This window comes from Cygnus olor, chromosome 14 (assembly GCF_009769625.2).
Source record: "Cygnus olor isolate bCygOlo1 chromosome 14, bCygOlo1.pri.v2, whole genome shotgun sequence".
In the NCBI taxonomy this organism is placed as follows: Eukaryota; Metazoa; Chordata; class Aves; order Anseriformes; family Anatidae; genus Cygnus; species Cygnus olor.
Window position 1 is genome coordinate 7,882,732 of NC_049182.1, and position 17,690 is coordinate 7,900,421.

Consider the following 17,690-nt stretch of genomic DNA (forward strand, 5'->3'; position numbering starts at 1 on the left):
TTGCATTGTGTTTTTAATTAGAGTGACGAATAGCAAAATTAGCCTTCAAGATCTAGGCTGAAATTTTGACTGAGCCATCATACGCTTGCACATAATGGTTCTCTCACTCCCCAAATGGAGATTATGGCTCTTTTGAAAGAATAACTACAAGGGTTTTGTAGGAACAATTCTTAAAAATGCTGTCCCTTAATTTTTAGAAGCTGTCAGGAGTTTGAAGTGTGGTATTGATTTATGGAGATAACCTGGCCACTTCTGAAGAATTTCCTTCTTTTCAGAGAACAGTATTCTGGGAGGCTGCTCATGTATGTGTTACCCATCAGAACCCATCAGCCACTTTCACTATGGTTTGCTGCAGTCAGAAAAATGCAGAGTTCTTCCTAAGAGTGTCATTTTCTATAGTTTAAAAAGTGCACCTTCTCAAAGTACAAGAGAAATTAAGAGTGAAGAAGAGCAGGCAATAATTATTTATTATTAGTCAACATTTCCAAAAGTAACTTAAGGCATTTGAGCATCTAATTTGAGAGATTCATTTTTTATAGTACTTATTTTTCAGCATATGATAGTATATACTGTGTAAATATCAGAGGGTCACGAGTTGGTTGTTTTAAAAAAAAAAAAGAATGTTGGCCAATTCTGGCACTTCCTACTTGGTTAAAAAAATAAACAAAAAAGAGGAACCAAACTTGGAAAAAATAGCTGATGCTTTAAGTGTTTGTGGTCACTATAGGAATGTGCAGACCTTGCAAATCTGTCTCAAGTACTTGAAAAATGATGGAATCTGCTGTCAGTGAAAGGCTAAAAGCATCAGGAAGAGACCAGGATAATCAGTCACTGTATAAGAGTGGTACAGTGTCTCCCTGTGACATGCCACTAAGCTTCTAATAAGAGATCATGTAATCTTAAAAACATGTCAGAATTACCATTGTTGATTTGTTTGTTTGTTGTTTTTTGTTTTACAGAACTGTGTGTATGTGTAAAAGTCCTGAAAATGAGTAGCAAGGGAGAAGTGATGCCTTGTACTACTTTTATTGGTTTGTCTGGTTTATTTTGGCATTAAAGTTACCACAGTAGCAATTTCTGAAAAGTTTAAAATACATGAATTGCAGACTTTGGGTAGTGCATGAGGTATATAGACAGTATAGATTCAGCATTCCTTTCCAGCTGAATAATTGCTTTATCCTGGATGGTAGAATGACTCCAGTGGTGAACCATATTTCCAGTGTCAAACCTTAATACACTCATGCAGATGGTGAGGCTGTGTTGCTTTTCAGACTTATAACTTTGAGTGATCTGTGGGCAATGCCAGGTTTGACCATGTGGAAATTCCCTTCCTCTGTGATGTATCAGGCCCAGATCGCCAGGGAGCAGATGAAGCTGTGGAGTGCAGAGCCCCAGCAGCATGTGGACAGGCAGCCAGTGAGCACACCATGCCGTGCTATTAAGCAAGTCACTCAGAAATATACTGGCAGCTTTGCCATTAGTACTGCTATACTTTTCCTGCTGTGCACTGTGCTAATATAAATATTCCCAAACTGCTTTTATATATACTCAGGCCACCAGCATGTGTCCGCACTTTTTCTTCCCTGAAACTACCTTTTTTATATTCAAATGGGAGAGTTTAGAGCTATTTGAATTCTATTTCTGTATTCACAGCACAAAGCAGAGTGAGAGCTGGATGTCACAGTGGCAGGACAAGCTGCATTTCTGTCCCTGAGTGCACCCACCAGGCCTTTACCCTTTCGGAGCAGGGTGCCAGAATCCTGCCATTTCCCGACCAAACCCTGTGACAGCACTGAGTGCACGATGCAGAAATAACCACACTGGCTTTGGCACTGGAAGAGGGACAGCACAGGTACCTGGCAGCACTGTGTGGGATAATTTAGCCTCCCACATCGAGTGTTGTTCCACGTAGAAACATTCTCCATCCATCAGGCCTGCCTGCCCCGTGGTTTAACTGAGCTCAAGGGCTGGAGTTCCTGCTCCTTGACAGCAAGTGTTCACAGCACAGAAGTCCCAGGCACAACTAGTAGCTTTGTCATCTCCAGCAGCAGAAATGACTGGAGAATTTGCCTCGGAAGAGGTCTCATTTGCCAAGCCAAGTGCCTACAGTGTAACCTAGTCCACTGTCTTTGTGGAAAGCAAATATAACAATCCTTTTCACAGTGCCCAGCAGTGTTTATCTTCCAGGTTGACTGGCCTGCAGTGACATTAGTGTCCCCAGAGCTTCTGAACTTAATCATTTCCAGTTGCTGCTTGCCTGCTTGAAGCAGTCCTGGTCCACCCTCCAGTGTGTTCTTCCTGCCAGTCACTATGGGAACAGCAATCAAAGCTCGTATTTATGGCTCTGTAGATGTCCAAGGTCACAGACCGCAGGTCTAGTGGGAACAATTAAAACAGGCCTGTCCAGTTATATCTCTTGAAGCTCGCCCCACATTATACCTCTAACTAGAGCAGTAAAGTTAAAGCAGCATGACTGTCAGGATGTGACTGCTTTAAAAAAGATATCCTTTAGAGGAGATAAAGATCCTCCATATACTGTCATCTGTGGAAGTATACTAGAGTGTAGTCAGCGTCAGTAATGTTGGACAAAACCTGTCCCCAAGGTTTCTCTCTGCATCCCTGATGGAGAGCTGCACCCTGCCAGCCCCCGCTGCGCTGTGCAGCCCTGGGCAGGCAGCAGCACATCCTGACATCCCTGCAGAGGTACTCAGCGCTCTGCAGGCTGCAGGAGGGCAGGTCACTTGCTCTATAGTAGTACAGAAGGAAAAAGAGAGGTCTGTGGGAATCGTTGGGGTGAGTCATGAATATTGAGTACATCCCTTATGTGTTGGAGAGGGGGACAGGAGGTAACCAGTTCTGAGCACTGCCTTCCCCCTGGGGAAGATATTCCACTGAAAGGCATACAGATGAAGGAATCTGGGAGCTGTGAGAATTCCTCCACAGGGAATCGGCTATGGGGATTTCTGCCAGAGCTGACACTGAAACTGAAGAGAGGAAACACTTCACTTGTGTCTACATATAAGCTTTGGGAAACTCTCCAAATATATGCAGTTGGCATCAATCCACTGCAAATCCCTAACCAGTGATGGGCCCCGGTCAGCACTCCACCTCTGAATGCCGGCACTGTGCCATATGAATAACTGCAGATGTCACAAATTCCTTATCGAAACACAGGAAAGAAAATTCAATTATCACCTTCCCCGCTACTTTCTGACCAGCTCCTTCCTTGACTCAGCAATTTAGTATCTGTATTTCTCTGATACAGATATATAGATTTCTCTGAGCTTTATACAGTAGGCTTGATATTCAGTGTCCAAATAACTAATTTTTTCAGGTGACTCCTTTCAGTACTTTACCCCAGCAGTCACCCTGGGCAACGTTAGCAAGTGGTACTGGTTTGGACTGGAAGGTCCAGTGTTGAATGTGTCTCTTCAGCATGGTGCGTGGAGGTGACACAGAAGTCCTCATTTCCTTGGGGCTACAACATGAGGACTGCATTCAGTATTCTGGAGCAGGAATCAACTGCTCCTGGCTGCTGGGACATGGGGATGTTGCAGGGAATGATAGATTTCAGTGTTCCTGGTGCAAGGGGTGTGATGTGCCAACCTTTGTGTATAGCACGTCTGTGTCGATGGGAAGCAAGAAACATTTGGAAACTTGTCATGGTGACAGATGGTGATACACCTTTTGCTTGAAAGAATAGAAATGCACCAACATTTTAAAGAGAAGGGAGGAGGATACCTTGGCTTCTGCCTTCAGTGATGGCTTGGCATTGCCTGTGTTTGGCAACTGATGTGAATGGAGACTGTGGTAGTAATTTCAGCAGGAAAGCTTCAGCAGGATGGTGGCCACCCACAGAAGATTGTCCAGATTCCACATGCACTTGAGGAACCCAAACAGATTTTAAGTTCTTGCCTGGTTTATTTTCCCTCCTGCTGCCTACCAAGGAGACAATCAATACATAGTGTTAATGTGACTGCTGAGCTGTACCACAAGAGTGCAGGCAATTTAGAAAAACCAAAGAATTCTGGAGAAAAAGAAAAAAAAAAAAAAAAAAAAAAAAAGAAACTACCTTACAGTTTTGATTGCTGTTTTTGAAGCAGTATAATAACCATGATTATTTTTTTCTCTTGCACTTTTTTTTTTTTTTTTTTTTTTTTTTTGCCAGGCAAAGGAAGAATTAAAGGTCTGGAATCAAATTTGCTTTCCAATGTTATGTTTCCAAGGTAACTCTACTGACTTCTTTTGAAGGCAGTACTTAGGAAGTCAGTGGGGTTACCTCTGTCTACCTGGGGGCATTCCCACTATGTGAAACCATCTGGTGAAGTTCCGTGTGGAGGCAGTGGTTTAGGGCCATGCTCTGCAGTGGAGGTGGCAGTCTTCTATGAGAAAGTTTTTTAATGAGTTGGCTTGGGTACTAGGAGAAATCAGCAGTGAAGAATTGCCTGTATCACTTTGCTGTGTTAAGGAGAAGGGTATATTACTGCTCCTGGGCTGTGCTGAGCCATCCCCACTGCTGCTGCACTGCAATAAACCCAGGGAGCACTGAACATGCCCACCTGTGGTCACAAAGGCAGTTCATCATGGGGCTGGAAATTGAATTTCAGTGCTTCAACCACAAAGCCAGTCCTCCTCCCTGCCTGCCTCTCTTTTTAAAAACAAAAAATAGAGTAGAAAGAAATGAAATTCCCAGCTAAAAACCTGTTCTAGGAAGTGATTGTGGCACTGAGGGGTACTGAGGCTTTTATGACATTGGTTCATTTTTTTTAATCCATTTCATTTCACCTCTGCTTGACCTGCTCCCTTAGCAGCTGTAATTGTCTCTTTGTTATCTGAAAAGGAAAAAAAAAAGTCATACAAGGAAGGTTATTACAGCCAACATGCAGACTTGCCCAAGGAAGGAGTGAAGGAACCTCATGGAAGTCAAGAAATGTTGAATGTTTTCTCATTTGGCTGTGTTGACCCAAGGAGCTGGAGAACGGACTTCTATACCTTAAAACAAGGATCAGCAATCTACAGCATGGGTGCTGGCGTAAACAGCCAAGAGCAGGGATCACAGCTTCTTGAGACAAGCACCTGTGAAGTAGTGTTGCTTTGTAGTTTCCAGTTCCCCCAGTTCCACATGGAGCAGGACAGGAGTGTTGTTTCCCTACATCCCTGCCACTGTGGTGATCTCCCATGGTGAAATGCCACCACCAGGTTCAGCCTGTCTCTTAGTTAAAAGTACCATCCAGCATATCTCTCTTGAAAGACTGCCAAACCGTACCTTAAAACATATGTTTTACTTGGGAGTGATTATTTGCGAAAGATAAACAGAAAACAGTTTCATTTATAGCTAAAGATAAATTGATGCTTTGAATTTGCAAAACATCCTATTCCTAGAATTAAAGTAGTCCCTTTGGAGACATCTCTGTACTTTCATTTACAGAAAGTTGGCTTTTTTTTTATTACTTGATCTCTTTCTCTCTGTGCTTCATTCCTCCCTCCACACACCCACACAATCCCTTTATTTTCTTCTCTGCACCATTTCCCAACCTATTTTTCCTTTGCATATTTGAAAGCAAGAAATTAGCTGGAAATCTGAAATGGCTTTAAGATTTTCATTCTAGGCTATCAAAGAGCTTGGAAAATAACTTATTTGAATATTCCCTGTCTCTCCCGTTGCCTTGCAAAACTCCTCAGTGCCCAAACGGCAACAGTGCCCAATGTGTGGCTCGGAAATGATCACACACGGGAGTGTTTCTTCTCTTTCACTCTCTGTCCTCAGCAATCTTGCCCATTCCTTGGCTTTTTCTTGACATTCCCCCAGAGAAGTTGTGTTCATTTTTCATGTATTCATGTTCTCTGTTGGACAGTCTTCACAGGAAAATTTCCCGTATTATCAAAATAGGTTATGAAGCAGAGCTATAATGTAAAGAGGGATGTAGAGGAATCTTAGGTCCGTGTTCGCATATGAAAAATTAACTATCTTTCTCAAAGACAGGTCAGCTAGGTTTGATATAGGAATGAGCAACTAATATCCAGGCTGTTATATGCCAGAAATCATGCTAGGGATACTGGTTAAATCCTTATCAAGCAGTGGTATCCTGACTTAGATAGATAACATATTTTGTGATTCCACTTTGCTATCCCAACTTCAGCAAATAGCAATAAGTATGGGAGAGTTAGGTGAAATTTAGTGGTCAACAGTGGTATCGGCCCAGTAAAAGGTATTTCTTTTCCATGTAGCCAAGTCTTCTGTATCTATGGATGGTCATAGTTGCCTGTACTAGGAAGGGTGTGGATGCTTGTGATTAAATGCTGCTGCTTTGGGTCTGCCAGGCAGCAGGGCAGGGGCAGGGAATTTCAGCTGCAAACATGAGGAGTCCCTCTAATCACAGAGGAAGTCTGTCAACGAACCATCTGCTGGGGCTGGTGGAGGTTGAAACACCTCCCTAGTTCTGAGCAGGAGCCCAGTACACAAGACAACTGGATGGAGCCATATTCTTGTATAGCAATGGGTTGTATTTGAGGAGTTTGGGTCATTCCCGTCTCCTTATGCATGCAGATATCAAATTGTATTGCTGGTGTAAATAGTGACTGTGAAAGAGGCCACAACTTTGGCATATGCATCCCTTTAGATTTACAAATTATGCATATTTACCATTTTGTGAAGTACACTGGGGACAGCAAATGGTACTTTTTCTGCATAAAAATGAAAAGTAACTGAAAATTTGTTACATGCTCTATATAGCTCTGATCAGAGGGGAAAAAATGACTACAGATTTGTGGTTGACATGCTTCAGAAAAGGTTCAGCGGAGTGTGAAAATTGACATTTAGCAAATAGCAATTCAGCCTTCATTTTTTTGTGAAGTTCCTTGAAATAAACTGCAGGTTTAAAACAAAATGTTTGGTCAGTTGTTATATTGGATGTTGCTTGTCTCATTACTGCAGTTAATTAAAAGAGGGGACAAAAAGTCAAAACCAGAGTCAATAAGATTGTTAATAAAGATTTAATTTGGTGGAATCATTATAAATTGACTGTACAATGAATGAATATGCCACAGGAGTATCAGTGTCTGAAGGTCTATAAATGGGTTTTCAGAAATAGCCACCAGGTTGTAGCCAATTTGTCATGCTAAGTAAGCTCTTCAAATCCACTTACGGCAGTCTGTACGTGTTTCCAAAGGATATCACCACCAAGTATATGATGCATGCAGACACACCTCTTTTCCAGCAGGTTTTATATTCTACCATTTCAAATCCTTTCTAGTTGTGGTATCTCTGTATTTCTTATTGTAAGTAATTTACTATTAAGTCCAATCTTTTTAGAAGGAATAGAATAAATCATCAAGGAAGCGAAAAAATAAGTCAGCACTGCAGAAAGCACTGTAGGCTATACCTGTGCACTGTCCACATAAGATTTTAATCTACCTGACCCGTTTCCTTCATGTCTGACCAAATGGCATGTAAAAATCCCATGATAGATAGACTTCAAAAAGAACTTTAAAATGGAAATCTGGATCAACCTTTCTTCTCTTCATAAAACAGTCCCAATGTAGAAGACTGCATGCAAACTACTGGTGATAATGACTGCAATATTTGCATAGCACTGCACCCCTGCCAGTAACCCTATCATTTGAGTACTTGGGTTATCACGAGAAAGTGATTTTTCTCTGTCAGTGACAGCATGCTTAGTAGGGTTATTTAACACCCTGAAAAAAAAAAAAAAAAGAAAAAAGAAAAAAAAAGATAAAAAGTTTGCATCATAAAGTCTTCTACTGAAATAGGACAGAAAAGCAAGCCTTGGAAGGAGCAGAGAGTTGGCCCAAATTGATTCAGTGGTCAATGGCTGCCTGTACTGCACATTAAAGTCACCCCAAAGTATATAGCTAGGTTAATAAATACTTAATGGGTCAATCTAGCAAGTTTTATCTGACTCAAGTACCATCTTTCCATTGGATTTTCTAATTATATGCCAATTCAGGTAGCAGTTGTCCTCCTGCAGCCATCCAGAAGCCAACATAAACTTCATTACGTGCTCCAAGAGCTAATACACCACTTGTGCCCGTTCACATAGACCAGATCCAATTTACTATAATCTTGCAGAGTGATGAGGGTGTCTTGGAGCCAGCATACCTTCATGCACCCTGCTCTCTAACTGCCCAAGTCATGCTGCGTTTTGCCAGCCTTTCATACTTGGCATCCTTAGAGCTCTTTGAAATAACCTAGCCTGAAAAATATGCCTTGTGTGGCTTATTATTTAAATCAATGTCCTTCTGTCCTTTGGAAATGGAAAAAGACCATTTAAGCCTCAGCTGTTACCTCCAGGCTACAACACAGCTATCCCTCTCCCCACTCAAGTGTCTCAGGGTTAGTAGGAAACTTAGTGTCTCCCCAAATCATCTTTGCGATGTGCTCATCTTCTCCATGTTCCTGATGGCAGCAGTTTGATGATATTAGCTACTAAGTGGTGCCAGTGGCACAGCTGAAGAGCTGCCGTGCTCTGTTTCTATTTCTTTATCTTCTCCCTGGCTGGGTGACAGTACATCAAGATAATACCCAATCTTAGCAGCCTCTTCTGTAATTCTGGCTGAAAAGGTTTCTTCCAATTTATGTCGTTTAATTAGAAGCTTTCAACCTGTAATTAGAAACTTACACCAGCCCAACCTTTGTTTCTGAAAAATGCATTTGTGGTTTAGGCAATTATGGTAACATAAAAAGTAATTAATTTTGTCCATGTGTGAAATGAGTGTGCTCATTAATGCACCCGACAGGAGGAGGATTTTATTTTGTTTCAATTTGTTTTATTTTATTGCAATAAGTTACATAACAAGGTATAGCAGACACGCAGAAGAAGGTGGTTTATGGAGTAGCTGGAGCACATCTGACTCCTGAGGCTGTCCCTTGGCCATGCTGAGAGCACAAAGAAGCTGTGGGCAGCAGGCATGCCTTGCTACAGCTTGGCACTGCCCAGTTAACACTCACCCCCACAAAGGAATTTCCAGCCTGAGGCCATTACTTGACCAGTTTTGACCCAGGCCACGTAACCTTGTGCCAGGAGACATATGGTGGTGAGATTTTTGTAATAAAAGCAACAACAGGCTCTTAAGTTCCAGCCAAGGGCATCAGTAAGAGTGCAGTGGTTTAGTTCCCAGCTCTTACTCAACTACTCGGTGATAATGTCATTTACTGTCCCACTTCTGACTGTGCCAGAAGAGGGGACATCTGTCCCTTGCTTTTCCTCCAGCCAGAGCAGACTTTTTGCTTCTGTATTTCATAGCGTCTCCTATGGCTGGATCACATCAATATGTAGGGCTATATTCTACAGGCTGGATCTTCTCAGTCCCACCTACAACCATGGTTTTATCAGTCACCCCTATGCTCCCAGCTGATAACACCTCTGCCAAGGAGTGAAAATTGTCACCGTGCCTCCAGCGTCGGCACCCACCGGGCTGTGTGGAGGTTTCCCATCACTTGGCCCCATAATGGCTCTGGGTGTTCGAGCTTATCAATTAAGGCTGAAAGATTGAGCACGGCAGGATGGAGGTAATCCTGCAGACAGCTCTCTGCTCAGGTCTGTCAGGCACAGTAGGGATTCGGAGCAAGACCAATCTGCTCACAACCCACCGGGTGAGGAGAGTGTCGTTGCAGTCGTCTCTACACTTAGAATAGGAACGATTCATTTTGCATCCCTCATCCCCTTTCCTGCCCACTTAAACACATCATCGTCTTCAACCACATCTGTATTTACTGCACATCATTTTGTACTGTCTCCCAATTTCTATGATAATTTCCTTCCTTGATTTATAAGCAACAGAATTTTTTAATTAACCAGATGATTTTAATTTTCTCAGTCATTCCTCTACTTCGTTAAACATTAATCTCATACTTTTTTCTTTGACACTTTCTAACCTTCACCACTTCCCCATTGCTAGTTCATAATGAAACTAGATCTCAATAGTATTACACGATTTTTTTCTCCCTAGACTAATTTGATATCTTCTGCTTGATCTCTCTTTTTGGCCACTATATTTGGCTTCTTGTATACCATTTCAGAGATTACTTTAAAAAGAAACACCAACATTTAGGACAACTTTGCATAATTACATCTCCTTCAGCAATTCCAATGCTGTAGCACGGTAGGCAGTCACAAATATTTTACAATTGTATTTTAGTTCATCCATGTTTTTCTGTTTTTACTGCTTTTTAGTGCTCTGAATAAGCTGCAGCTATATTATATGTATGCAAAGTGTCCTGGAAGACTACAACAGGGGACTTGCAGTGTTCTTGGTGGAATGGCATGCTCAAATTTTTCCTTTTGCTGAGGGATGACATTTTTTCAGAGGGAAATGAAAGCTGCTTCTCTCCCACTTAGTGCTGCCAGCAGTGCGCTCCTGTGAGCTCTACCGCACCTCCAGACTTCTTTGGTTTCTCATTTCTCTAGACCCACTCAAATCTTTCAATATTAGCTGAGCGTCTTTGTAATGGTTTCAGGCTGCTCATGTTACTCAATTACCCTTCCTCCCAGAATCATAAACTCTGAAGGAGTTTAAGGTATTTCTGTTATATTGTCAGAAGGGTATTATTTCAGCATGGACTCTGTTTAGGAAAAGTTCACTAAACACAATATTTGCAGCTCAAATTTTAAGCACGAGGGCAATTCACATTATTTTCTCAATTTCTTCTCCTTTCTCTTCACTCGTCATTGTACAAAATCTCCCTGGTGTCTGTGTTGTCCAAATACAGAGAAGCAAGTTGTTGCACCCCTTGCCATTTGAACCAGAGTTATCTCTGGCTCAATTAGAAAAGTGTAATTTCCAATAAAGCATCATTAGACCTCTGCTCCTGTCAGGTCTCTGACAGGTTTAATTGGATTTTCCTTAGGAATTAACCATGGTTTGTGCATGATAGCTGAAAGAATTCTCATTCATTGTCCTCTAGATCATGGTAGGAATTAGATGGGCTAAAAATCAGGCCATAAAAATCTATTTTAGAATATGGCTGCTCTGGAATTGTCACTTAACAGATTTGCAGCATGAACACTGGAAACTGTATTGTGATGCCTGCTGTCAAACGAAGAAGTATTTACAGCTAGAGCCGGGATTTACAATTGAGTGCCGTGATAATAATATATCCTTGTTTACTTCCATAATTAATGTTCCTAAAGAAAATACCCTGGAAACCTTTCATAAGCAAGATTTATTTCTGTTGATTGAGACTATAATCAGATGTCCCCATTCAAACAGTAATTGGTGTGCTTCATTAAAGTGTAATTGAAAACAAGATTTATGTCAATGCTAGGGAATAAATAACAGGGATACATATTTTATTATTAGTGATGATACTTCTGTAAGCTTTCAGAGTACTTGCTGCTTTTGTACTGTGCCATATGCGACAACATATTTTGTCAAAATTTTGGTATCTTGGTTAGGAATGAGAGAGGGAGAGAGAGATTGTTTATTTTCTTCTTTTTATTTTAACAATTCATTCTGATGTACCAAGGCCAGCTCCTTTTTTTTTTTTTCTCTTTTTCTCTTTTCCTATTTTATCTTAAGCTTGGTGTCATTACCATATTTTAGCTCATTTTGTTCTCATGAAATAGCAGTGTCTTCCAGGAGAAAGGAAGTCTGGGCAAGAAGTGAATTGCTCACGGCAGAGCCTTTTGCTCCATGTAAGATTAGAAGATCTTGCTTGAACTTCAGGTTAGGTTTTGACCAGGTGAGACCCAGATCCAGCCCCTTATTTCTTCTGTCAAACATTTTCTGTTCCACTACAAAGCAGAGTTAAGGCAATGAAAAAAAAAAATATAATAATAAGTTTAAAAGCATTCTGGAAATTGAAATTTAGCATGGTTTCTTTTCAATTCAGTAAAAGCTAATTACCTTCCAATTAATGGAGAGAAAAGTATCGTGTTTTCTTCTATAAATAGATATGTGTAAGATAACACAAATAATGGAGTCAGAAGTATAAGTCACTGGGAATAGGTGATCCCATTGATTTCATCGAAACAAGGGAGTTAAAACTGAAAACAAATTTCAGCCTGAGATACTGGTTCATTACCAGCAAATTGATGGAGCTCTACATTTACTTGCTAGCATAATTTACCAATTGTATGAGATGTAAGCAGACACAGTGGTAACATTGGCTAATTTTATGCTCAATGTGAAATCTTATAGCTGGTCAGATGGATACCATAAGAAATAATTAGAGTCATTAGAAATAATGGGCTACAGCTGCAGTAATACATGCTCTATTCTCAGTCCAGAGGTTTCTAAGCAAAATTAAATTAGCTCATGTTACCACACTGCTGCATCATATGCTCCTCACCTCCTGAGAGCAAACTTCTCTTTCCATTTCCACACTGCAAGCAAGTTTGTGGCTAATGCAAAAAAAATCCCCTGCTGGGGACAAGAACTTCTGAAGCTTGAGGCCATTCCTTGTATTTTACCAGTGAATTACAAGCCCTGTTTGTATCAATGCTGGACCCAAATGAGTATTTTCCCACTGAACTATTTACATTAAACTTTTATTTGTTTTTAAGGAAGTGATATCCATTTTATTGGAAGCACATGAGCAGCCCCTAGCTGCTAGTGTTACTGCCCTCACATCCGAAATATCCTCTCTTCTCCCCATATTCAAAAGGTCATTCATAATCATAAGGCAAGCGATGGATTATTCTGGAGGGGAGTGAGGAAAGGAGAGGGACAAGAAGGAAATATAATCCATGCTGCTGGAGTGATTAATATGGCTGTTTATGATGAAGGAAATGAAACCTAGAAATCTGGGCAAGTAATGATCTTTCCAGGAGAATGAATTTAACTGGAACCGCAATACAAACTCATATGCTGACCTCCTTTAAATTATTGCTGAAGTTTTCAAAACAAAGTGGGGATGGCACCAAGAATTTTGCTCTCCTGCTGACTCCCAGGACCACAGAACTTCCAGCGATAGCCGGAGGGGGGTTCATTACCAGATGCACACAAGCCGTCAACCTCTCTTTAAAATCAGAGCTGCTCTGGTGATAGGTTTGAGTAAGAGGGCTTAAGAGGCACATTTAGCACTGTCCATTAAGCATGGTGAGCTGGAGGAAGGCTTCCCCTGCATACATCATCCTGCACATTGCTATGCAGGTCAAGTGTGCTCAGTGGGAGGAACGGTATTTTTGATGAAGGCAAGAGCTTAATACTGCAGCTTTGGAAAGATCAGTTATCCATCTGCCAGCCATCTATCTTTGGCTATGGTACTTACCTGGCCTCAGTTATTACAGTATGTAACCGCTTCACAACCACTAATATATTTTTCTTTTCATTCTCCCCGTGGAGTTGGGAAGTGCTATTACCTCTGTTGCAGAACTAAAAAGTGAGATTAAGGGTCAGATTTGTTATGGCATTTAGATGCTCAATGGGATTTTCAAAAGTACCTGATGCCTGGTGTAATAAGATCGTGGACTGTGGGCTTTTTGATAGCTTTGAAAATCCTATTACTTGTGTCTTTTACTTTCCTTTTTTACTTTTACTTTCCTTTTAAAATTTTTGGCTTGCGTGAAACCCAGGGACCCATAAGAAAGGTTCCCCTGATGCAGGTCATCACCCAGACAGGAGACCCTTCATCCATCTACCAGGAGGTTGGTAGCTGGGATGGGAACAGCTTTATGGTAGTGGGAAGAAGCAGTTTATCTCGGTTCTGAATTTGTCATGTTTGGAAATCAGCGTAACTCTGTGGATAGCAGTGAACTTACCCTCTTTGCACAGCTCTGGCAGAGAGGTCAGAGGCTGGTCTTCAAGACACTGGAGCAAAAAAATAAGCACCACCCATGGTCAATAAAAAGGGCTTATGTGGCAATTGCTGGGATGGAAAATTCAAGAGCAGGAGCAAATAATGAAACAATCTATATTCATGCAGCCACTTTTCCAGCCTACTGCTGTAAGTACAGGCTTACACCCAGCCGGATGTGAATCCTACTGAAAACTCCAGAGTATCATACTGAAAAACAAATGTTGATTTTCAACAAATTATCTGTTCATCGCTAAATCATTTTCTTTCGTTATTAGTCTCCAAATTTGTTCTGCTCTGGAAGACAGAATTAGGTTTAAAAGCAGAGTGTCTCTTAAACACTTGCTTTAAATGAAAGTATTCGGTAAACATTACTCAAACCCCCTAGAGCATAAACTCCTCAAATGCTTTCTCTGGCTTTGCATAGATTTTTCAGCTCCTGGTTTAAAGACAGCTGTCTCAGAGATTCATTCAAGAAATCAGAAAATAATCAAATTAAATCCCTTGCAATCATATGCCCCTCTAATGACAAAGAAAACTTTATTAAGACCTTTCTGTCCTTGCTTACAGTAGCATAAATTGGGACAAAAGTCCTTTGCAAGCAGTAGAGTTACACCACTGTCAGACAGGTGTGAGAGAGAAGAGAGAGAAGGCTTCAAACCCACAGCATAAGTACAAAACCACTCAGGCTGCAAGCACAAGGTTCTCAGCACTGGAAGAGCTGCACTTTGCTGATCAAGTACTTGCATTCATTTCCATAGTTTTAAGGTTCTTAAAAAAAAAAAAAAAAAAAAAAAAAAAAAAGGCTCTGGGCTTCAAAATGATATTTTTAGTATTAAAGGGATGGATTTTGGTTAATTCAGCATGTCAGCAAGATTGTAGCTGTCTGAACTAGTGATTTAGGATGACAAGAGTGGAGGGCTCAGCTCAGCTAACTTTAAAAACACACGGGGGGCTGCAGGGAGTCAGTGGGTTACGGACCACCAGCAGAGCCCTGGTGTTGAGTGCTTGTCCCACATCACACCAGGGACTATCAGGAGATGCTCGAGAGGAATATATGTGTCTCCAGGGTGCAAGAAGCTCTGTAGGGACTAGGATGTGTCTAAAATTGCATGGGTTTTCATCACTGTTTTTAAGGTGCTGTTATCCTGCCTGTAGGATTCTGTTGGGTGGAGGAGGGAGAATAACTCACTCTCTTTGTTAGACATGAAAAGAGATTAAAACTTTGGGGCAATGTTATCTAATAGACTCCCAGGCGCTTGTTAGCTTGTTCAAAGCACAAATTTAACTCATTTTGGTGTTACAAGGACTTGTGTGCATAAGGGAAGGTATGGAAGGAGAAGGTCCCCTCTCGATCCCCCCATCATGGGAAGTTATTCTCCTATTTCCCAGCCCCTCACACACTCCAGCAGAGCACTGGTGGGAGAGTCAGAGGCTGCTTCCACAAAGGGCAGGACTCAAGTACTGCTGCTGCAGATGAGTGCATTTGTACTGTGGTGTCTGAGCGCTGTTTTGCACTTACAAGATTTATGTCTCAGTGGGCAGAGGAGCTACAAGATTAACAGATGAACAAATATGTTGAGACAGCCAAGACATCAAAGAAATTGAAGAACCACTAGGATGCTGGAGAGCTGAAGAATTGTATGGCCATGGTTCCTGGGAATTATTTTATCCTCGGATTAGCTCAGCTGTCTTGGGGTTTGGACACATCCTCTGGTGAATTTGGCTACAGTGACTTAAGACATCACTGGCCCCAGCCACCTGCTTCTCCTCCGGAGGATCCTGCCTCTGGAGCAGAGGCAGCAGGAGGGAATGTGTGCCTGCATCCCAGCCGTGGCATCTCGATCCTGGGGGCTCAGTGCAAGCAGAGGGTCCTTAGTTTTCAGGGTAGACACGAGCTTGTGGGCTGTACCACCAAGGATAAGAGCACACTGTATCCTGGGGTAGAAATCTCTAGTGAAAATGTGGTGCGGACAGCGTGTTAGGCCACCGTAATGAAAGCCACCAGAGTGCATGTGCCAGAGCCCTAAGGCTGTGTGCTATGACTATTTTTTACCATAAAGAAATTCTAACAGATACTGGAAAGGCAGCTATTGCAATTGGAAGGTCAGAGGGAATCACAGCCCAGGTAGCATTACTTCATGTCAGTCATTCTTTGCAGGCTTGAAGGCTTTTTTCTTCTATGCAATCTGCAATTCAATCAGGAAAAAAATAAAAAATAAAATAAAGAAAAAGAAAAGAGTACCAGCAGTTTTAACCTTAGGTTCCTCATACAGGAAACAGCCAAGGGGTGATACCAGCAGAGAGATCAGAAGAAGGTTTATGTAGGATGTAACTTCCCTGTGGAGAGCAAACAAAAAGCATCTCAGAATAGTTGTGCAGAGGCTGCTAACCATGAGACAGTGCTTGCTCCTTGGGCTGTATATCCCTCACTTCTCTGAAATTTAGATTTAGTTGAGTCAGCCAGGAAATTACGGATGAGTTTGGGGTCTTAAGGGAAGGTGTTTGAAACCCAGCAATATGAAGACACCAACAAGAGGGAAAGTCATAACTTGGAAAGTGCCACACGGAGGAAACCATGCCTCTGCTTTATTGAACTGTTGGCTGCAATAAATACAGCCAAATTCCCTGTCTCCCATAATGTTGTCTCAGTACCAGCAGGAGTCCATTTAAGAATACGCTTACTGGCACAAATGATTATATATGAAGAGCAGAGAAGCAGCTGAAGTGCTGCTGCAGTAATGCAAGCAAATCCTAAAAGATGCCCAAGAAAGCTGGGTGTTGGCTTCTACCCTTGAGTTTTGCTTTTGTCACCGTGATCGCTGCTGCCTGACCAAAGCACTCCGAGCAGAGGCTTTTCTGTTCAAGTCTTCCTGCTCACTTCAGCTGGTGAGACCATAGCCTGGATTTTCTGATGTACAGTAAATAAATTGTGATAAAAATCAACTAGGAGGACATTCCTGAAGAGAATGAAATGTTTTTTTATTATTATTTTCAATACAGAAAGTAATAAGAGACTGTTTTATAAAGAAGAGAAGAGACAAGTATAATACAAGACCTGTGAAGGAATAATTAGCAAGAAAGACTGAACCTTGCACTTCTAGATCTTAAAGCATTAACCTCAATTGCCTGAACTAAAAGGTTTGGCGGTGTTTAGCCAGTGCTGTAATAGGGTTGTCAGATCTCTCTGGCATATCCACAGTTAGGAGGGGTCAAAGCACTGCAGAGTGTGCTGGCTGTGAGCACTGTGATGTGAGCGTAGGACTGAGGACAAAGAATTTGGGGGTGTCTGCATCTTTTTTCTTTTTTTTTTTTTTTAATCAGTTTTTTTATGTCATTAAACTTTCCTGTACTTCACATTATAGGGAGTCGAGAATGAATTTGTTCCTGTTTAAGCAGTGGTTTCAGGAGGAAAAGTGCTTGCACTCTCTGTGTAGCTACGCTGCTTTGCTAATAGCCCCCATTAGTATTCATTAGTTACAAATCTGAGGTTGTGTATGAGGGATTTGATCACAGGGGAAGCTTTATTGCACCTTGCATCTCATTCCAGAATTTATGGCATAGCAAAGTTGATGTGAATTGTTAGCAAATTGAATTTGTGATGTATTTTACCATGATTTCTTCAATATGATTGCTTTCCACTGACTAAACCAGGCATGGATCTGAACTTCAGTAGGTCCTAAGCTGCCTTGCAATGGGCAGCCAGGCTGTTCGAGCCTGAGGTTAAGCACGCACATCGAACCCAGCAGGCTTTGTAACTCCCTTTTCTGTTGCAGACTGGAATCACCTACACGTGCGTTGGTGATGGAGGCTCCGAAAGGCATTGAGATCAACGCTGAGGCCGGCAGCTTGAAAGCCACATGCAGGACAGAGCTCAGGCTGGAATCCAAAGATGGAGAGGTAAGCGAAGAGTGTCAAGCCTTATGGCAAAAGC

The 17,690-nt window shown here is 41.7% G+C and overlaps 1 protein-coding gene across 7 annotated transcripts in view; it reads left to right on the top strand.

Annotated features, from left to right (window-relative positions):
* The window catches only part of SGCD (sarcoglycan delta), a 333,594-nt gene that overhangs the window by 305,162 nt on the left and 10,742 nt on the right, over positions 1–17,690 (top strand). For all 7 annotated transcript variants that reach the window (XM_040573134.1, XM_040573139.1, XM_040573136.1 and 4 more), the window contains one exon: positions 17,533–17,656. In XM_040573134.1, the coding sequence (XP_040429068.1) occupies positions 17,533–17,656 (124 nt within the window). The remainder of the gene's footprint in view (positions 1–17,532; positions 17,657–17,690) is intronic.